The sequence below is a fragment of the Indicator indicator genome, chromosome 29 (assembly GCF_027791375.1).
Source record: "Indicator indicator isolate 239-I01 chromosome 29, UM_Iind_1.1, whole genome shotgun sequence".
NCBI classification, from domain to species: domain Eukaryota; kingdom Metazoa; phylum Chordata; class Aves; order Piciformes; family Indicatoridae; genus Indicator; species Indicator indicator.
In genome coordinates this window covers 2,851,693-2,873,370 of record NC_072038.1, presented here as the reverse complement: position 1 = coordinate 2,873,370, position 21,678 = coordinate 2,851,693, and the positions used below count along the sequence as shown (strand labels likewise).

The window sequence follows — 21,678 nt, the reverse complement described above, 5'->3', positions numbered from 1 at the left end:
ATCAAGTTCAAACAAAAATATTTCTTCAGTTTTAACAGAATGAGGACCCTCAAAAATCTCTGGGGAAAAAAAACCAAGTCAGGTAGGTGGTTCTACAAAGCCCTTTACCATCAAATATTTATATGTTCTTGCAGCTGATTGTACAGATCTCAGAAAATTCAGCAGGACTGGGGTGAAATGGAAGAGCCCAAAACCGTGTTGGAATTTCCAGGCAAGAAAAGATGGGGTTTTGTATATTAGGAATGGGGCAGGTCAGAGACAGAAGGGATTTGGTGGTGTGGTTGGCAAGGCTGAAGGACTTGCTGGACAAAATGTCATACAGAGGAACATCAACAGGAGAGGAGGGCTCAGAAGAACCTCAGGAGGTTCAATAAGGCAAAGTGCAAGGTCCTGCACCTAGGTCAGGATAATCCTTGTTGCCAGTCCAGGCTGGGGGTGATGAGATTGAGAGCAGCCCTGCAGAGAAGACCTTGGGGGTGCTGGTGGGGGAGGAGCTGGACAGGAGCCAGCAATGGGCACTGGCAGCACAGAAGGCCAAGGGCAGCCTGGGCTGCACCCAAAGCAGTGTGGCCAGAGCTGGAGAGAGAGGATCCTGCCCCTCTGCTCTGCTCTGGGGAGACCTCACCTGCAGGGCTGGGTCCAGCTGTGGGGCCCCCAGCTGGAGAAGGTCCAGAGGAGGCCACCAAGATGATCAGAGGGCTGGAGAAGCTCTGCTGTGGGGCCAGGCTGGGAGAGTTGGGGCTGTTCAGGCTGGAGAAGAGAAGGTTCCAGGGAGACCTCAGAGCAGCCTTCAATACCTGCAGGCAACCTAGAGGCAGGCTGCAGAGGAGCTGTGGGGATAAGATGAGGGGCAATGGCTTTGAGCTATAAGAGGGGAGATTTAGGTTGGACATCAGGAGGAAGTTCTGCACAGTGAGGTTGGGGAGACTCTGGAACAGGTGTTCCAGAGGTGTGTCCCTGGAGACATCCAAGGTCAAACCTGTGGCCCTGAGCAACCTGCTGCAGTTGGAGGTGTCCCAGGGGGGTTGGACAAGATGCCCTTTGAGAGTCCCTGTGGCTCTGTGATGGGAGGGTTAGAAGCAGGCTGTGTGGAGCTGGCTGTGCCAGCCAGGCCTGGCAGCAGCACTCTGCAGGGTGATTTATGCCATCCAAAGGCAGGACAAGGAACTTGCTAGACTGAAATTAAAAGCAGCTGCCAGGAAGACAAACTGCTCACAGGTGGTGAGGAAATTACATCAAGGAACCATATTAGAGCCTAGAATAAATATATATCACCTGTAAAAGGGAACAGAGAGGAGCTCTGCTGGTTAAACAGCAGCCTAATGGAGACTATTAGAAGTAAAATGACCCTCTGCAGGAAGTGGGAATTGTGTCCAAATGAGAAAGCCAAGAGCAGCACAAAATCCAGGCACGCTGGGCCCAAACACTGCTGCAAGAAGCAATATTCTGAACCCATAAAGATCATCATAAAGCCTTTCCCAGCCCCTTAGCAGACAGCCCATAAAGCTGAGAGATGTTCAGGGAGTGCAGGGAGTGCCCCAGCAGGGCATGGCCACCACAGAGCTGCACAGCTCTGCAGCAGTGCTCCCTGCAGAGCTCGGGGAAGGTCTCACTGCTGCATCAGTTCCCCTCCAGCCAGCTCTGCAGCCTGCCCAGGTCCCACTGCATGGCAGCACAGCCTCCCAGCAAACTGGCTGAGGGTCCACTGCATGCCTTCATCCCAGACCTTGATGAAGATGTTGAACAAGATTGGACCCAGTCCTGACCCCTGGGGACATCACAAGCTACAGATCTCCAACTGTAGGCCTGCAGGGACAGGACCAGGGGCAATGGTTTGAAATGAGAACAGAGCAGATTTAGACTGGATGTGAGGAACAAGTTCTGCACCAGAGGCTGCAGGAACACTGCAGCAGGTTGCCCAGGGAGGTGGTTGAGGCTCCATCCCTGGAAATATTCAAGGTGAGGCTGGACAGGGCTCTGGACAACCTGATCTGGTGGAGGATGTCCCTGCTGAGTGCTGGGGGTTGGATGGATGACCTTAGGAGGTCCATTCCAAACCAGACCATTTTATCACTCCATAATTTTAACTGGCCAGCAACTGCTGGAGTGCAAGAACAGGTTGCTCAGGGAGGTTGCTCAGGGAGGTGGTGGAGGCTCCATCCCTGGAGACATCCACGGTCAGGCAATTCTGAGCAACCTGCTCTGATTGACTGCAGGGAGGTTGGACTCAATGACCTCTAGAGGTCACTTCCAACCTGGTGCATTCTGTGATTCTATGATCCTATGACCTGAGCTCTGCTCCACTGACCACAGCCCTCTCAGCTCTGCCCTCCAGACAGTTCCCAGCCCACCTCCCTCTCACCTGATTAACACATAAAAAACAGGAGTTAGAAAAAAAATCAGGAGTCTAAAATTTCCAACCCTCTCTAGATAGTTCACAAGGGGTATCTAAATCTGAGCTTCTCACCAGAAGCTCTTCTTGCAGTTCAGGAAGGGTGGAAGTGCCAGCCAAGGGACCCAGAAAAAGCTGCAGACATTATTATGGGACTTCATACCTCCAGGGAGGGATTACACCCTAAAAACAATCCCCACTGCTCACTTTCCTGTGCCCCAAAGGAGACACTGAGGTGGTACAGACTCAGCACGTCTTGGGCGGCTTCATATCATGTCCTGAGCTGCATCCAGAGCAGGGAGAGCAGCAGCACAGGAGGGGATTCTGCCCCTCTGCTCTGCTCTGCTCACACCCCACCTGCAGCACTGCCTCCAGCTCTGGGGCCCCCAGCACAAGAAGGACCTGGAGCTGCTGGGGAGGCTCCAGAAGAGGCCACCAAGATGAGCAGAGGGCTGGAGAAGCTCTGCTGTGGGGACAGGCTGAGAGAGTTGGGGCTGTTCAGGCTGGAGAAGAGAAGGCTCCAGGGAGAGCTCAGAGCAGCCTTCCAGTACCTGAAGGGCTCCAGGAGAGCTGGGGAGGACTTTGGACAAGGGCTGGGAGTGCCAGGATGAGGGACAATGGCTTTGAGCTGGGAGAGGGGAGATTGGGAGTGGACAGGAGGAAGAAATTGTTGGCAGTGAGGGTGGGGAGAGACTGGCACAGGTTGCCCAGGGAGGCTGTGGCTGTGCCCTGCCTGGAGGTGTTCAGGGCCAGGCTGGATGAGGCCTTGAGCAAGCTGTGCTGGTGGGAGGTGTCCCTGCCCATGGCAGGGGGTTGGAACTGGATGAGCTTTGAGGTCCCTTCCAGTCCAACCCATGCTGTGGTTCTGTGATTCATCAATTTTGAGAGAGAGGAGATGAGGGGGGAGGGGGGAGTGAGGAATGAGAGGGAAGGGAGGAGCAGGCAGCCTGGCAGCACATTGTCACACAGCACAGCCAAGCTGTGAATTGATTGCCTCAGGGCTTTGTGGAAGTTGAGAGGATCACAGAATGAAGCTGAGCTTAGATCCACACTGGCAATGTTTATACAACTCAGATCAGGGATGTGGCTTCCCACAGGCAGGCAGCTGGGCTGGCAGCACTTTGGTCTTCCCTAGGATGGAGCTTTTGTGGTCTGATCACACATCAGAATCCCAGAAAGCCTTTATGACAACATAGAAAGCTGCTTCTGGCTTTTCTGTTGGAGGTTTCAGGTGCCTCTCATGAGCTACTTCTGGAAAGACCCCAGCCAGGACTGGAGAAGAGGAGGAAAAGTTGTAGGGAAGGACAAGCTGAGGGCCTCTGGGCACAGGCTGGGAGAGTGGTGGCTGCTGGCACAGACTACTGCAGATGGTGAAGGGCTGGGGCAGCACTCAGGGATGGATGAAGGAAGAACCAGATGCTGATACATCTCTGCAGAGGAGCTGTGGTCCCTCAGAATGAAGGGGACTAAGGACTCAGTCACCTCCAGACCCCTTCACACCTCAGGGACTGTCCTTCCATGCTGGCATGTCCTGGGTGCAGGAATCAGAGTCACCTCTCACTACTGTAGGAGGGATCCTGTGAAGGATCTCAGCTGTATTCTCTTGGTGCTATTTATTGTGGCCTTGCAGTGCTTAAAGGAGGCAACCAGAAAGCTGGGGACAGAGTTTTGAGCAGGGCCTGTGGTGACAGGACAAGGGGGGAGGGTTTGGAACTCAAAGAGGGAGACTGAGGTGTAGAGAAGGGAGAAATGTTTGCCCCTGAGGATGGGGAGAGCCTGTCCCAGGCTGGCGAGAGAGGTGGGAGCTGCCCCCTGGCTGGCACCAGTGCAGGTCAGGTTGTTTGGGGCTGTGCTGCAGATGTCCCTGCTGAGTGCAGGGGGTTGGACTGGATGAGCTTTGAAGGTCCCTTTCCACCCAACCAGTCTGGAATGCTCTTTACAGATGCAGTTACCCTGCTCCTGACTTCCATGCCATGCCATGACTAACAGTGACAGCAACATCCTCCTGGTGAGCCTTGGCCCTGCCAGCAATGCCAAGCAGCTGCACTGGCAGGCATGCCCCCCTCCTTCAGAGCCTAGCTCAAGGGTCACCAAGCAAGAGCTCTAGTTCTTGGCTGCACAAGCACAGCTTCAACAGCAGCTGCCTTCACAAGGGCTTTGTGCCTCTGGAGCTGGGCAGCAGAGGTGCCACAGCTGGGTGTGTCTGAGCACAGATGGGTGTCATCACAGCTCACAGGATGTCAGGGGTTGGAAGGGACCTCAGAGACCATCAAGTCCACCCCCCTGCCAGAGCAGGACCATAGAATCCAGCACAGGTCACACAGGAACACATCCAGACAGGGCTGGAAAGGCTCCAGAGAAGGAGACTCCACAACCTCTCTGGGCAGCCTGTTCCAGGGCTCTGTGACCCTCACAGTGAAGAAGTTTCTCCTCATGCTGAGGTGGAACCTCCTGTGCTGGAGTTTATATCTATTACCCTCTGGTCCTATCCCAGGGTGCAGCTGAGCAGAGGCTGTCCCTGTCCCCTCCCTCTTGACCCCCAGCCCTCAGATATTGATAAACATTTACTAAATCCTCTCTCAGCCTTCTCCTCTCCACACTAACCACCCCCAGGGCTCTCAGCCTCTTCTCACCACGCAGTCTCCAGTCCCTTCAGCATCCTTGGAGCCTCCCTTGGACTCTCTCCAGCAGATCCCTGTCCCTCTTGAACTGAGGAGCCCAGCACTGGATGCAATATTCCAGGTGAGGTCTCACCAGGGCAGAGCAGAGTGGGAGAAGAACCTCCCTGGATCTGCTGGACACACTCTGAATGCCCCCCAGGACCCCAGGGCACATTGCTGTCCCATGCAGAGCTTGCTGCCCACCAGCACTCCCAGGTCCTTCTCCCCAGGGCTGTTCTGATCCTCTCCCAACCTGTACTGCTGCAGTTTATTCTTCCTGCCCAGGTGCAGGACTCTGCACTCATCCTTGCTGACCCTCATCAGGTTCCTCTCTGCCCAGCTCTCAGCCTGTCCAAGTCTCTGAATGGCCTCACAGCCTTCAGTTGTCTCAGCTAAGCCTCCCGGTTTGGTATCATCAGCAACCTTGCTGAGCAGACTCTGTCTGTCTGTCTGTCTGTCTGTCTGTCTCCTCATCAGTGTCATTGATGAAGATGTTGAACAGGACCAGACCCACCACTGACCCCTGGGGACTCCACTGCTCACAGCTCTCCAGCTAGACTTGGAACCATCATGGCATTTTAAAATGTGCACCTGAGGAGTTCCATTTCTTGCCCTGGCTGCAAAGTCTATCAAGGAGTCAGGAGAAGCTCCTGTGCTGCTGACTCCTTGCCCAAGCCCTCTGGTTTACCACACCCTCTGCTGCTTGGCAACTTCAGGATTGCCACAAGGTGTGGTGGGGGCTGGCTGAATGCCCTAAATCAAATAAATTCCCACAGGACTCCAGCCAGAGGGCCAAGACTCCACCTCTAAGATGGGGACTGCTTCAGAACCATGAGTCAAGAGGGATAGTGCCTGGGGCAGCCATGGGACACCTTACACCTGCCCCAGGGTTGCCTCACATGGCTGGGAACAACATTTCCTAGCTAGAACTGTAGCAGCTCAGTCTCCTTTCCTCAGCAGACTGAGGGCTGTGCTCACCTGCCAAGGAAGAAATGAAGTGCAGGGGGCAGGGGGACACAAGGAGGAGATGCCTGAGCAAAGGAATCACCTTCTGGAGCAGGTCCAGAGAAGGGCAACAGAGCTGGGGAAGGGTCTGGAGAATAGGGCTGGGGAGGAGCAGCTGAGGGAGCTGGGGGTGTTTGGTGTGGAGAAGAGGAGGCTGAGGGGAGACCTCATTGCTCTCTACAGCTCCTGAGAGGAGGCTGCAGTGAGGTGGGGTTGGGCTCTGCTCCCTAGGAACAAGTGATAGGAGGAGAGGAAATGGCCTCAAGTTGCACCAGGGGAGGTTCAGCTTAGATCAGAAGAATATTTGCTTCCCCAACAGGGTTGTCCAGCTTTGGAAGAGCTGCCCAGGGCAGTGGTGGAGTCCCCATCCCTAGAGGGGTTTCAAAGCCCTGGAGATGTGGTGCTGAGGGCCATGGCTCAGTGGTGCCCTGGCAGTGCTGGGTTAAGGTGTGGCCTGGATGGTCTGAAAGGTCTCTTCCAAGTCTAATGATTCTCTGCTTCTGGGGAAGCACTGCACTGCCCCTGTGAAGAGCAGCAGGCAAGATGCACTCACAGCTGCCTGCTGCTGCAGCAGCACCTGCCTGATGCTTTTAGGATTTCAAGACATGAGGAAAACCCCAGGGGCCAAGCCACAAGCTCACTCTCAAACCACAAACCCTATGATGAAGTAGGGGTGGACCAAACTCTTTCACCAGAGCATTTCAAACAGCCACAGAGATTCAGAAACTGAGGGAAAAAGCTCAACAGAAGAGCAGGAAGCAGCAGTTCAATCCCAGCCTACGCAGCCTGACCTGCAGGATTCCCATCCTTCAGTGGCAGCTTCCTCCTCCACTGCTTTGTGGTGTTAGGTGGCTGACAAATAATTGCTGCAGCTTGTGTTGAGGTGACAGCAGTGACCATTAACTGTCAGCTCCTCAGAGCCACTGCTGGGAATGGTTCTAATCTAATCATAACTGAGGGCATTTCTGTGCTGTGCTTTGGTGACAGAAGGGATGGGAATGAGGAGTGGATGCAGCCAGACATGGGATGGTACCAAGGACTCAGGAGCTGAGCAATGAATGTGTCTGCAAAAAGCAGCTGGAGATGCTGTGGAGGATTCAGAGCTTTGGGGGGAATTTTGCACATGAATTCTCTACAGTCAAAGAACACAAACTGGCAGAAGGGGACTGGTGACAGCTCAGGCAGTTGTGGAATCATGGAATTGTTTGGTTTGGAAAAGCCCTCTGAGAGCATCCTGTCCAACACCAAGCCAACCTCCAAACCATGGCCCCAAGTGTCATGGCCACACCTTTCTGGAACACCCCCAGGGATGGGGACTCCACCACCTCCCTGGGCAGCCTCTTCCAGTGCTTGAGAAGCCTTTCAGTGAAGAAATGCTTCCTCATATCCACCTGAACCTCCCTTGGTGCAACTCGAGGCCATTTCCTCTTTTCTTCTCTCTTGTAACTTGGCTGAACACAGCAACCCCCAGCTCCCTCCAGCCATCCCCCAGGGAGTTGCAGAGTGACAGAAGGTCTCCCCTCAGCCTCCTTTTCTTATTCTATTTATCAGAGACTCACAGAATGTGCTGGGTTGGAAAGGAGCTCTGCAGGTCATCCTGTCCAGCACCCCTGCAGGCAGCAGGGACATCCCCAACTAGAGCAGGTTGCTCAGAGCCCCATCAAGCCTGACCTTGAATGCCTCCAGGGATGGGGCCTCCACCACCTCCTTGGGCAACCTGTTGCAGTGTTCCACCACCCTCACAGTCCAGAACTTCTTTCCATGCAATTCTTGATCTTGTCCTTCAAAGTCTGCCCTTCTGAAACTTTGCACCTTGTTGAGTTTGGACTCACTCCTGTGCTCCAGTAATTTCCCACCCTTTTAAGTACAGATGCTAAAGGATCTGCTAATTGCTAGTCAGATGGCAGCCTCTGATTTGACAGATTCATTACAAAGCCTGGCTGCTGGACCTGCAGTTTCTTCTCCCAGACTTTTAATATTCTGGGATAGAGATGATGTGGCCCTCTGAGTGGAGCACATCATGTTCTTTGATCTGATTTTTCCTTATATTTTTATTAAAGCTTGTTTTCAAGCAGAGGCCATTTGTGGGGGTGTCTCAGGCAGCCAGCCCTCAAGGACACTACGTCTTCTAGGCCCAGAAGAGAGCTGGCACTGAGGCTCTCACACACAAAATATTCCAGAGCCAACTGCATGAGATCCAACAAGTCCCAGTGCAGGGTCCTGCAGCTGGGTCAGGCCAACCCCAGGCACAAATCCAGGCTGGGTGCAGAGGAGGTTGAGAGCAGCCCTGAAGAAAGAGGCTTGGGGGTGTTGGGTGCTGAGCAGCTCCCCAGGAGCCAGCAGTGCCCTCCTGCAGCCCAGCAGGAGCTGTGTGCTGGGCTGCAGCCAGAGGAGTGTGGGCAGCAGGGCAGGAGAGGGGATTCTGCCCCTGGGCTCTGCTCTGCTCAGACCTCACCTCCAATCCTGCCTCCAGTTCTGGTGTCCCCAGCAGGAGGAGGCCACAGAGCTGCTGGAGAGAGTCCAGAGGAGGCCACAAAGATGAGCCAAGGGCTGGAGCAGCTCTGCTGTGAGGCCAGGCTGTGGGAGCTGGGGGTGCTCAGCCTGGAGAGGAGAAGGCTCCAGGGGGACATCAGAGCTGCTCTGAAGTACCTGAAGGGATCCTGCAGGAAGGCTGCAGAGAGACTTTTCCTGAGGGTGTCTGAGACAGGCCAAGGGGGAATGGTTTGAAGCTGAGGCAGAGCAGGGTTAGACTGGAGCTGAGGAAGAAGTTCTTCAGTAGGAGGCTGGTGAGAGTCTGGCACAGGTTGCCCAGGGAGGCTGTGGATGCCTCCTGCCTGGGGGTGTTCAAGGTAAGGATGGAAGAGGCCTTGGGCAATCTGAGCCAGTTCAGAGGTGTCCCTGCCCATGGCAGGGAGGTTGCAGTAGATGATCTCTAAGGTCCCTTCCAGCATAAGCCATGCTATGATTCCATGATTCCAGGGAGAGAGCAGGGAACCATCTTCCAACACAGCTGCACAATGGAAGGGGAGAGACTATTCAGCTATTAGCTGTTCCTCATCTTGGGAACCTCCCATCCCACCTCAGCTGCAAAGGGAAGAGCCCTGCTGCACCCTCAGACCATCTGCTAGCTGTGGCACCTTGCTGTGCCCTGTCTACAAGGCTGTGGAATCACAGAATCATGGAATCATGGAACCACTTTGGCTGGAAGGGACATGTGAGATCATTGAGTCCAATGCTTAACCCAGCACTGCCAGGGCACCACTGAGCCATGGTCCTCAGCACCACATCTCCAGGGCTTTGAAACCACTCCAGGGGTGGAGACTCCACCACTTCCCTAGGCAGCCTGGGCCAGGCCTTCACAACTCTTTGGGGGAAGAAATTTTTCCTCATGTCCAACCTGAACCTCCCCTGGCATAACCTGAGGCCATTTCCTCTTGCCAGATCACTTGCTCCTTGTGAGCAGAGCCCAATCCCCACCTGACTGCAGCCTCCTCTCAGGGAGCTGTGGAGAGCAATGGCTAAACCCACCCAGGTCCCTCAGCTGCTCCTCACAAGACTTCTCCCTCCCACCACCTTCATTTCTCCCACCATTACCAATGACAATTTCTCTTCTGTCATGAGAGGACCCTGCAGGAGGGGGGTGCTGAGCTCCTACCCTGCACATCAGCTTCCACGTCCATGTCCCCTGCTCGTTTCTGTGGCTCTGCAAGGCCCCACAGAACTGGGACTGCACCTTGGGCACAACCTGCTAGAGAACAAACTTCTTCCCCTTCTCTTTGTCTCCCTTCCTTTCTGAAGGACATGAAGACCTTTTGATCTGCTCTTCAGAGCCTTTCAGGTGTGACCCCTCCAGAGATGAAACCTGTGCAGGCCACTGCCTGCTGGGGACCAACAAAGAGACATGGTCCATGTGGAGCACAATGAAGCTGGTCAGGAGGTTCCTGGTACCTCTTGTCACAGGCAGGAGATGTCAGTTGTCAAATGGAAACCTTCACACGAAGAGCTGACCTCTGCACCTTCCTTTTTCTTTTTCTCTAAGATATTCTGGAATAGTCACAGACCTCACACTGGTATTTGCAGCATTACAAAACTTGCAGTTTTCTCCCCCCAAAAACCACTTTTTGCTAAGAAGTGGAAGTTAAATAGGATAAAAATAAAGAGTCCTAGAATCACAGAATGCTTTGGGTTGGAAAGGACCTTCAAGAGCATCCAGTTCTGACTTCCCACCAGCCCAGCTTGCTCAAGGCCTCATCCAGCCTGGCCTTCAACACCTCCAGGCAGGGCACAGCCACAGCCTGCCTGGGCAACCTGTGCCAGTCTCTCCCCACCCTCACTGCCAAGAGTTTCTTCCACATTTCCAGTCTTCATCTCCCCTCTCCCAGCTCAAAGCCATTGTCCCTCATCCTGGCACTCCCAGCCCTTGTCCAAAGTCCCTCCCCAGCTCTCCTGGAGTCCTTCAGGTACTGGAAGGCTGCTCTGAGCTCTCCCTGGAGCCTTCTCTTCTCCAGCCTGAACAGCCCCAACTCTCCCAGCCTGTCCCCATAGCAGAGCTTCTCCAGCCCTCTGATCATCCTCATGGCCTCCTCTGGCCATGCTGCACCAGTTCCATGTGCTGGATGAACCCCTGCAGCTGCCCAGTGCCCAGCTGTCCCATCTGCCAGCAGCTCAGGGGGATGGCTCAGGTACCTGCAGGATGACCCAGTGCCCCTCCTTCGCTGCCAGCTCCAGGGCTTGTTCAGCAACCACCTCTTGACCTTGTCCAAGGGAAACGTTGTGGAGGTTCCTGTTGTTGAACGTGTAACCAAGTTTCCTCCCTGAAATTGAAAGGAAAGAGCCACGCTCAGCATTTTCACCTGGTTGGTCACACAGCACAGCAGAGCTCATGCAGCAGCAGCCAGGCACAGCTCAGCCTTGAGGCAGACTCTTCCCAGTGGTGCCCAGGGACAAAGGGCACTGGGCACAAATTGGAACCCAGGAGGTTTCATCTGAACAGGAGGAAAAACTTCTTTGTTGTGAGGGTGCTGGAGGCCTGGAGCAGGCTGCCCAGAGAGGTTGTGGAGTCTCCTTGTGTGGAGAGCTTCCAACCCCCCCTGGGCATTGTGCTCCTGGGCAAGCTGCTGTGGGTGCCCTGCTGGAGCAGGGCTTGGACTGGATGAGCTCCAGAGGTCCCTTCCAGCCCCACCCTGCTGGGATTATTAAAAATGCTCCCAGAAGAGCTCTCTCTGTTCTTTTCTCTCACATACTCCCTGACAAAGCACTGAAACCAGCAGAGGCTTCTCCCAACCTACTTTTAATTACAGAGCTCCAACCCACAAAGGTACAATAATGTGCATTAGTACAGAGCTCCTCCAGTTTAAAGAACATTATTCCCCTGCAGCCTGGTGTGAAAATACATTTTACAGTGATAGGAAATGAAAATAATTTCCTGCAGATTCAGCAGGCTTTAAAAAAGAGGTGTGTGGGGAAATGCAGCCTGAGACACCCCCTGGCACCAGCTGTAAGGGCAGGAACCTCTCCAGCTCAGAGCAGGCAGCTGACAGGAGGTCTGTGAGAGCTTCCTGTGGCCCTGTGCCTGACAGGTTCCACCCAGTCACAGATCACACCAGGTCAGAGAGGACTCTCCAAGGGCATCTTGTCCAAGCACTCTGCAGGCAGCAGGGATACCTCCAACAGGAGCAGGCTGCCCAGGGACACAGCAAGGCTGACCTTGAATGTCTCCAGGCAGGGGACAGCCACAGCCTCCATGGGCAACCTGTGCCAGTCTCTGCCCACCCTCACTCTCAACAATTTCTTCCTCATCTCCACTCTCAATCTCCCCTCTCCCAGCTCAAAGCCATTGTCCCTCATCCTGGCACTCCCAGCCCTTGTCCAAAGTCCCTCCCCAGCTCTCCTGGAGTCCTTCAGGTCCTGGAAGGCTGCTCTGAGCTCTCCCTGGAGTCTTCTCTTCTCCAGGCTGAACAGCCCCAACTCTCCCAGCCTGGCCCCACAGCAGAGCTTCTCCAGCCCTCTGATCATCTTGGTGGCCTCCTCTGGACCCTCTCCATCAGCTCCAGGTCCTCCTTGTGCTGGGTCCCCCATATCTGGCCCCAGCCCTGCAGGTGAGGTCTCCCCAGAGCAGAGCAGAGGGGCAGGATCCTCTCTCTCCAGCTCTGGCCTCACTGCTTTGGATGCAGCCCAGGCTGCTCTTGGCCTTCTGTGCTGCCAGTGCCCATTGCTGGCTCCTGTCCAGCTCCTCCCCCACCAGCACCCCCAAGGCCTTCTCTGCAGGGCTGCTCTCAATCTCATCATTCCCCAGCCTGGACTGATAAGGAGGTCCTGACCCAGGTGCAGGATATAATAGTTCTCCTTACTGAACCTCAATGAGATTTTAGCTATCATAGAATCCTAAGTTGGAAAGGATCTTGATGCTGGTCTGGTGCAGCCTTTCCCAGCAAACAGCATCACTCTGACAGCATTTTGGATACCTCTGACAGAAATTATGGGGTGTGTGCAAGAGCAGCTCAGAAATCATTGCAGTGTGAAGCACAGTGGGAATGCAGGCAGAGCAGGAAAGACACAAATTAAATTTAAACTGTAGATGAAGATGCAAAAACCCTTAAGAAATAGGAAAAAGAACCAAGAAAAACCCAGCAACAATCTCATCCCTTTAACAATAATCTATTTTTAACTGATTACTCCATTATCTACAGAGAGAAAAGCCAAAGCCCAGAGTGTCCTGTCAGGATAATTATGCAGAAGACACACAGCAGGGCTGTGCTGTGCCTCCAGCCATGATTTATTTACCTTGTTTCTCCACATCCTTCAGTGGGTCAACTCCTGGGGACAGGATGAAAAACATGGGGGTGGCAGGCCCTGATTCCTCAAAGGTTGTTGCAAAGTCCAGGGGTCTCCCCACCACATACTTGCTGCCAAGCTTTTCTTCCACAAAATCCCTGCCAGAAAGAGAGAAGTTTTGCCAGTCCCCTGCAGCTGAGAAAGGAGTTTGTGCTGTAACTAAACAATGAGCTTTGGTTCTGCTACCACACAGACATTGGAACCTAGATGGGAAAATGAGGAGGAAGGGGTTTTAGAGAGGCTCTGCAGGCTGGGCTTCTGCAGCTGTCACAGCAGCAATGCTGGCACCTGGACAGGGGTAAAATGAAACAAGGCACAGCAACAGGAAAGCCTGGAGCCCAGGGGGTTCCATCCCCTTCTCTGGAGACTTTCAAAGCCAACCTGGATGTGTTCTTTGTTGTGAGGGTGCTGGAGGCCTGGAGCAGGCTGCCCAGAGAGGTTGTGGAGTCTCCTTGTGTGGAGAGCTTCCAACCCCCCCTGGGCACTGTGCTCCTGGGCAAGCTGCTGTGGGTGCCCTGCTGGAGCAGGGGCTTGGACTGGATGATGCCCAGAGGTCCCTTCCAACCATGCAGGGATTCTGGGATATCTGACAAATGAAAGGAAGTGAGCAGGGAAAGCAGTGGAACCCATCAGCTGTTCAAGAGTTCAGTACAAGCAGTGGCTGCTTTCTGCCAGAGCTATTGCTAGAGAGAAGAAATCAGTTCATAGAGTCACAGAATGGGTTGGGTTGGAAGGGACTTTCAAGAGCATCCAGTTCCAACCTCTTGTCCTGGCACTCCCAGCCCTTGTCCAAAGTCCCTCCCCAGCTCTCCTGGAGCCCTTCAGCTACTGCAAGGCTGCTCTGAGCTCTCCCTGGAGCCTTCTCTTCTCCAGCCTGGACAGCCCCAACTCTCCCAGCCTGGCCCCACAGCAGAGCTTCTCCAGCCCTCTGATTATCTTGGTGACCTCCTCTGGAGCCTCTCCAGCAGCTCCAGGTCCTTCTTGTGCTGGTGGCCCCAGAGCTGGAGGCAGTGCTGGAGGTGGGGTGTGAGCAGAGCAGAGCAGAGGGCAGAATCCCCTCCTGTGCTGCTCTCCCTGCTCGGCTGCAGCCCAGCCCCGGTGCTCTCTGCTCCTACCTGATAGCGTAGGACATGCGGTCAGGCCGCAGGGCTCGCAGGATGCAGAGGTGCTGCAGAGCTGATTTGTTCTTCCACTCCTGAGGGAACTTCTCCTTTTCAGGACACTCAGACTCAACAAATTTCTTCCAGCGTTTGGCAGAGCCCTCGATATCCCGATCCAGGTTCCTGAATTCCTCCATGGAAGAGAGAGCCTGAAAGAGTTCCAGAAAGGTCTCCAGAGGAACCATTCCCTCTGCTCCTCTGCCTTGTTCCTGGCTGCTCATCTTTCGCTCCTCCAGAATGGTCATAGCTAGAGCCTGGGAACCACTGCTCACCCAGCAGGATCAGGCTTTGTCCAGCCTCCTGTTGTCAGGACATTGTCACAGAACCAGGAGCCAATAGAGGCCATTGGCAAGGCTGTGGGAAAGCATAACTGAGGATGGATCCTGCTTGTGGAAGGTCCTCTGAACTGAAATGTGTCTAAAGCCTCCCACAGAATGTCAGCTCTAAAACCATGCTTCATGTGAGAGCCTTCCCTGATGTTCTCTCCCACATCACTGCAACGCTGCTGTGAGCCAGACCAGAACCCAACCTGCTCAGAGCTGTCCCTGCCCAGCTCAGGCTCTGCTCACTGAGGCACTTTCTGCACTTCAGGACAGCTTGGCACAGCCAGGGGCTGCTGCTCGCAGGGAGCAGCTGATGGGGACAGCTCCTGCCAAGGGCTGGGCTGCCTTGGACTTGCTCCTGGCAGTTTGTGCCACAGTTTGTGCCATACCTTGTGGGGCAGGAAGGCAGAGGTGGCTCCTGTGGGGAGGAGCAGACAGCACAGGGGACCCTCAACTGCCCACCAAGGGATTGCAGCCCATGGATGGCATCTTCAGGAGCAAGCTGAGGGATCCCCAGGGCCAAGCCTCTTCTTCCCTGGCTGATGTCCCAGCAGGGCTCTGTCCCTTCTTCCTTCCATCCCCATCCCTGTGTTCCTGAATCCACTTCCAGAACCCAGCTCCTGAATCTGGTTCCCATCTGCTGCTGAGTCCAGGCTGGGACTTGCCCAGGGCCTGCCCCCAGCAGCAGTGGTGCCAGTGGTGCCCTCAGGGGTTGGGTTCCACACTGGTTTGTGTCTCTCTGTCTCTATTCCATGGCATTGTTCTTCTCTCCATCCCAGATGGGGCAGTTTCTTTCCCACCCCATCACTCTCTCTCCCTTCTTCCCTTTCTCTTCCCTTTGGGAAGCAGAGGGCTTCCTGGAGAGCCTCTGGCACTCCTCTGGTGGCCAGCCCAGCCCTGGCCCTTGACAATCCCTTCCCCATTCAATGCAGCCACACACAGCAACCAGACCTTCCCTGCTGCAGCACAGCTGCTGAGACAGAGGAGTCTGGAACTGATGGTACAGAAAGAAGGAAAGAATTTGGCTTCAGTCACAATGCAGCCCTCCACAACCCAGGGTGAGGAGAAGCCTGCCCTACTGTTTTGAAACTAAAATTGAAAGACCCGAGGTGACAAGCCCTTGCTGCTCTCAGTTGTGCAGGAAATGCCTGGTTTGGATGACAGCTGGGAATTCTGAGCCCTTGGACAACAGCAGAGCACATCACTGGTACTCCTGTGGCCTACAAGTCTGCAAAGCTCCCTTCCCACCCCAGGGGCAGAAAGTGAATGGTGCTGCAGGTCACACCTGGTGGAGAGTGGCCTTTTGGACCCAGAGTGCTCCTGCTCAGAGCTAAACACAGGCATGGCCAGGCTGAGCTCACCCAAACTGGCCTCAAGGGATTGCACAGCTGCAACATTCATTCCCTTCACCCCACACAGATGCAGCCATTCCTCTCTCTCCACATCCCCAGGCAGTGTCTGCTGCACACTCTGGGAGAAAGCACAGCACTGAGCCTTTCCTGTGCACTCCTGGTGACCATGGAGCCACAAAGCTCCAACTGTGCCTGGCTGCCCCATTTCTTTCCACAAAGCTGCACAGAACATCCCAGGATCCCAGCAGGGTGTGGTGGGAAGGGACATCTGGAGCTCATCCAGTCCAAGCCCCTGCTCAACCAGACCACCCACAGCAGCTTACCCAGGAGCACAATGCCCAGGGGGAGTTGGAAGCTCTCCACACAAGGAGACTCCACAACCTCTCTGGGCAGCCTGCTCCAGGCCTCCAGCACCCTCACAACAAACAACTTTCTCCTCCTGCTCAGATGCAACCTCCTGGGTTCCACTTTGTGCCTCTTGCCCCTTGTGCTGTCCCTGGGCACCACTGAGCAGAGTCTGGCCACAGCCTCTTGCCCCCCACAGCTCCTTTAGCTCTTGCTGAGCATTGCTGAGATGCCCTCTGGGGCTGCTCTTCTGCAGGCTCTCAGCCCCAGGGCTCTCAGCCTTTGCTCCTCACAGAGCTGCTCCAGGGCCCTCCGCAGCTTTGCAGCCTCCCCTGGACTCTCTCCAGCAGTTCCCTGTCCCTCTGGAACTGGGGAGCCCAGAACTGGTCCCAGGACTCCAGAGGTGGTCTCACCAGGGCACATCTCCATGAGGGCACATTGCTGCCTCAGGGGGAACTTGCACTGCCAGCACACCCAGGGCCTTCTCCATGGACTTCCTTCACTGCAGGTCCCCACTCAGCTCTCCTGTTACAGGATGTGTTTCTTCCCAGGAGCAGGACCCTACCCTTGCCCTTGTTGACCTTCATGAGGCTCCCTCAGCCCAGCTCTCAGCCTGTTCAGGTCTCACTGGATGGCAGCACAGCTGATGGGTGCCAGTTTGTACCACAGCTCCCAGTTTGTACCACCCTGCCTCACCCTTCTGTGCCATTGTGAAACCCAAAGCACTCAGATTTCCACGTGCAAAACTTAGGCAGAGATTGATTCCATGCCTGCTGCAGATGCAGGTAGCTGAAGTCCAGCTAGAAGAAGAGCTGGGGGAAGGCAGCAAACCCCTGATGAGTCCAATGGGAATGCAGCTCCACTTGTGGCTGGGAAACAGCAGCTCTAAACATTATGCAGAGGAGGGAAGAACCCAAATTATCTTCCACACAAGTGGTGGCAGAATGTGCTGCACAGCCTGCTAGGTTCTTCTGCTTTCAAGCAAACTTCTGCCTGAAGCAAACATCTACTGGGAGCTTTGCACAAGCTGAAGCTGCAGGCAGTTGAAGATGAAGTGGCATAGATGTGAGCTATGACAGAGAGGCAATGAGCAACAGAAACACTGGGAGTGAAGCAGAAGGCTCTTGAGGGGCAGAGGTGAACGACAGCATTCACACATCACAGACTGCCAGGCTGGAAGGGACCCCAGGGACCCTCTGCTCCAACCTCTCCAGGTCACAGCCCAGTTGCTGCTGGCCCAGCACCCTGTCAGGCTGAGCCTTCCAACTGTCCAGTGCAGGGACTCCACCACTTCCCTGGGGAGATGATTCCAGTGTCTAGCTGTGCCCATGGGAAACATTTTCCTCTGGAGCCCAATGGGAATGTCTCCAGCAGTACCTTGTCACCAGCAGCCCTTGGCTTTGCCATGGGACTCCTTGTACCAAGGGAGTCTCCATGCTGCTGGTGGCCTCCCTTCATGTCCTGCTCCATGGCAGTAAGGTCTGCCCTGAGCCTTCTCTTCTGCAGGCTGAACAACCTCAGCTCTCTCAGCCTTCCCTCACGTGGCAGAGGGCTTCCAGGCCTCTGAGCATTCTCCTGGCCCTTCTCTGGACACTTCCCAGCCTGTCCACATCTTTTTCTTTTTTGTACAGTGGAGACCAAAACTGCAGGCAGCACTCCAGGTGTAGGCTGACATACAGCTCACATCCCATACAGCTCCACTGTAAAAGCTGGGAGAGTTGGGGCTGTTCAGCCTGGAAAAGGCTCCAGGGAGACTTCAGAGCAGCCTTCCAGTACCTGAAGGGCTCCAGAAGAGCTGGGGAGGAACTTTGGACAAGGGCTGGGAGTGCCAGGATGAGGGACAATGGCTTTGAGCTGGGAGAGGGGAGATTGAGAGTGGAGAGGAGGAAGAAATTGTAAAGAGTGAGGGTGGGGAGAGACTGGCACAGGTTGCCCAGGGAGGCTGTGGCTGTCCCCTGCCTGGAGGTGTTTCAGGCCAGGCTGGATGAGGCCTTGAGCAAGCTGGGCAGGTGGGAGGTGTCCCTGCCCATGGCAGGGGGTTGGGACTGGATGAGCTTTGAGGCCCCTTCCAACCCAACCCATTCTGTGGTTCTGTGAATCTATGAGCTGTGTCCCACAGGCACAGTGCCTTAGGTTCTCATCTGCCCAACCCTTGTCCTTGGAGCCATAACCACAGCTCTCCCAGCTGAACACCATACAATGGCCAATGTGGCATTCAGTGGTCTCATCCCTGCAAGTGCTTACATAAAACATCTCAGCACTGTTGACTTTTGAAGTGCCTGACTGAAAAACACCTCCTCAGATCTCTGGCTGCTGCAGCTTCGAGAAGCCTCTGGGTGCATGTGAAGAAGGGAGGCTCTGCAAAACTGCTTTCTTCTCCCTGAGTGGCAGAGCTGTAATCAGAGCTGATAGTTTCTCTCTCCCTGAACAACATGTTGCAGAATCAAGAAAGCTTTAATTGCAAGGAGCAAGTCTGTGTTACATAAATTAACAGCCAAATCTTCATTAGTCACCAAGTTTAATTACATCTATTACAGTGATGGTGTTAATAAGAGACACTGCTAGTTAGAAGGCAGAGCAGTGCAAGCCAGCTCCATCCCTCAGCTTGCCCTCAATATTAATTGCTTTCCAATACCACTCCTCTGAAATTTCCCAAGGAACTGTGGCCAGCAAGCAGCAGGAGTGCCAGTGGGGATGGAACCTTGGGGCAGCAGAGGGGTCCTGCACATCAGCCTCTGCTGCCTGGCTGGGCTTGGCAGCACAGTGAAGGGTGCCTGAGTCCATCAGAGTTGTCATGGGAATGGAGAGAGCCAAGAAACAGTGATCAAAGGAAAATAAAAAGGGCTGGAGGACTCCAGTTCCTGCCTCCAATCCCACACTATAATCATCTCTGGGAGCTGAGAACAGGAGAATCTGCAGTTTAGATGTCAAAGTGAGACTCTGCCAGCAGAACAGAGCTCTTCACACCACAGCAAGGCAAGGATCATTGTGCTTGCAGAGAAAAGAGAGCCACAGAGATGCGCAGAGGGCTGGAGCACCTCTGCTCTGGGGACAGGCTGGGAGACTTGGGGCTGTTCACAGAATCACAGCACACATCTGGTTGGAAGAGACCTCCAAGCTCATCCAGTCCAACCCTCCACCCAGCACTGCAGGCTCAGCACCAAACCATGGCCCTCAGCACCAGCTTCACATCCCCAGGGATGGGCACTGCAGCACTGCCCTGGGCAGCCTCTTCCAGTGTCTGAGATCCCTTCCAGTGCAGAAATATTTCCTGAGCTCCAGCCTGAGCCTCCCCTGGGGCAGCTTGGAACCATTTCCTCTGCTCCTGTCCCTTGGCACCAAGGAGCAGAGGCTGTCCCCTCCTCACTCCAACCTCCCTTCAGGGAGCTGTAGAGAGCAATGAGGTCTCCCTCAGCCTCCTCCTCTCCAGCCTGAACACCCCCAGCTCCTTCAGCTGCTCCTCACAAAATTTATGAAGCTGCTCTAGGGCAGCGTGGTTGCCCTTCTCTGGACCTGCTCCAGACCCTAAATGTCCTTCTTGGAGTGAGAGCCCCAACACTGAGGCCAGTGTGGCCTTCCAGTGCCCAGCACAGGGCACAATCCCTGCCCTGCTCCTGCTGCCCACACCATTGCTGATCCAGGCCAGGCTGCTGGTGTCCTTCAGCCTGCCACCCTGGTTACCTGTCTGGACACAGCCTTGCAGAGCTTGAGGCACCTCCTGCATGCACATTTGCACCAGGGTGAAGCAGAGCAGCTGGATGGCTGCTTGAGGCTTGGGAAGTACCTCAGGGGCTTTCTAAACACCTTCTAAAGTCTTCCACTGTCCATGTGCCTGAGAGGTGCTGCACATATTGCTCATTCACTTTTCTCAGTTTTCTGCAGGTGACCCAAATGGGGTTGAGAAAACCCAGCTGTAAAAAGACAGCTCCTGGAAGAATGGTGGAGTCCAAGCTGCAGCTGGCTTGCCTTGATGGATTGGAGCATGCAGGAAACAGACATTCAGGCAGATGGATGGCTCCACCTGAACACTGCTATTAACTGGAAGGATTAATGGAGGAGATGATTAATTCTTTGCCATCTCTCCCATCCTGAGTTGGGGTTTGTATCATTCATGCTCTGAAGGTGTTCCTTTCTGATTAGCTGCCTTACCTGAATTATTCAACTCAAAAGCAAGTTCTCTACCAAGGGTAAAAATAAATGCATGACCCAGAGAGTTACAAACTCACCATGGCTGGAAATGCCTTCAACAGTCTTAGAATCACAGAATGGGTTGGGTTGGAAGGGACCTCAAAGCTCATCCAGTTCCAATCCCCTGCCATGGGCAGGGACACCTCCCACCAGCACAGCTTGCTCAAGGCCTCATCCAGCCTGGCCTTCAACACCTCCAGGCAGGGGACAGCCACAGCCTCCCTGTTCCAGTGTCTCCCCACCCTCACTGCCAAGAACAATTCTTCCTCATCTCCAGTCTCAGTCTCCCCTCTCCCAGCTCAAAGCCATTGTCCCTCATGGCCTCCTCTGGACCCTCTCCAGCAGCTCCAGGTCCTTCTTGTGCTGGGGGCCCCAGAGCTGGAGGCAGTGCTGCAGGTGGGCTCTGAGCAGAGCAGAGCAGAGGGGCAGAATCCCCTCCCTGTGCTGCTGCTCTCCCTGCTCTGGATGCAGCTCAGCACACAGCTGGCTCTGGGCTGCCAGGCTCCTGACTGACACTCCCAAGGCTTTCTCCTGCAGGCTGTTCTCAGCCACTCCTCACTCAGCCTGGATCTGTGCCATCCATCATCTCTCTGTTCTATTTTCCCATAACCACCAAACTCTCATCCTTTCCCTTGACTTGCTTCACAGCCAGGCTCCTGGTGACACTTTCCAGGCCTCTCCTGCAAGGCTGCTCAGCTGGTTTGGGGAATGGCTGTTCTGCCACACTCCTCGTCTTGCCTCCTCACTCTTTGATGCCTTCCAGCAAATCTGGGACATGCAGCCAGAACTAGAAGCTGGCTGTGGGTCCCTGCTGACAGCTGCAAGGTGACACTTGTGCAGTTCTGAGAAGTTCCCTGGAGGGGGCTGCTATGAATCACAGCTGGGCCAGTGCAGAGCTAAAATCTTCCAGAGAAAATACATCTCATGGACTGGAAGGGCTCAGCTGAAGCATCTGCTCCAGGATGTCACCTACTGGAAGGCTTTCAATGTGTGTGGCTCTGTGTCCTCACACGACATTTATAGACACAGCTGCAGACTCAGCCCCTATTGAGGATGAGAACCACAGAATCAGTTTGCTTGGAAGAGACCTTTAAGGTCATCCAGTCCAAGCCTTAACCCTGCACTGCCAGGACACCACTACTAAACCATGGCACTCAGCACCACATCTCCATGGCTTTGAAACCCCTCCAAGGATGGAGACTCCACCACTGCCCTGGGCAGTCTGGGCCATGCCTTGGTGACCTTCTAGGGGAAGAAATTGTTCCTCATGTCCAACCTAAACCTTCCCTGTTGCAACTTGAAGCCATCTCCTTGGGAGAAGGCTCCAGGAGACCTGCAGGCAGGCTGGGGAGGGACTGTTCAGAAGGGCTGTGGGGATAGGACCAGAGGCACTGGTTTGGAGCTGGAGCAGGGCAGAGT

The 21,678-nt window shown here is 54.6% G+C and overlaps 1 protein-coding gene across 1 annotated transcript in view; it reads right to left on the bottom strand.

Annotated features, from left to right (window-relative positions):
* Positions 1–21,678, bottom strand: part of DNAH9 (dynein axonemal heavy chain 9) — a 243,779-nt gene that overhangs the window by 22,980 nt on the left and 199,121 nt on the right. The window contains exons 60-62 of the mRNA XM_054394050.1: positions 14,007–14,200; positions 12,841–12,989; positions 10,744–10,871 (exon numbers count right to left, since the gene is read on the bottom strand). Of these exons, the coding sequence (XP_054250025.1) occupies positions 10,744–10,871; positions 12,841–12,989; positions 14,007–14,200 (471 nt within the window). The remainder of the gene's footprint in view (positions 1–10,743; positions 10,872–12,840; positions 12,990–14,006; positions 14,201–21,678) is intronic.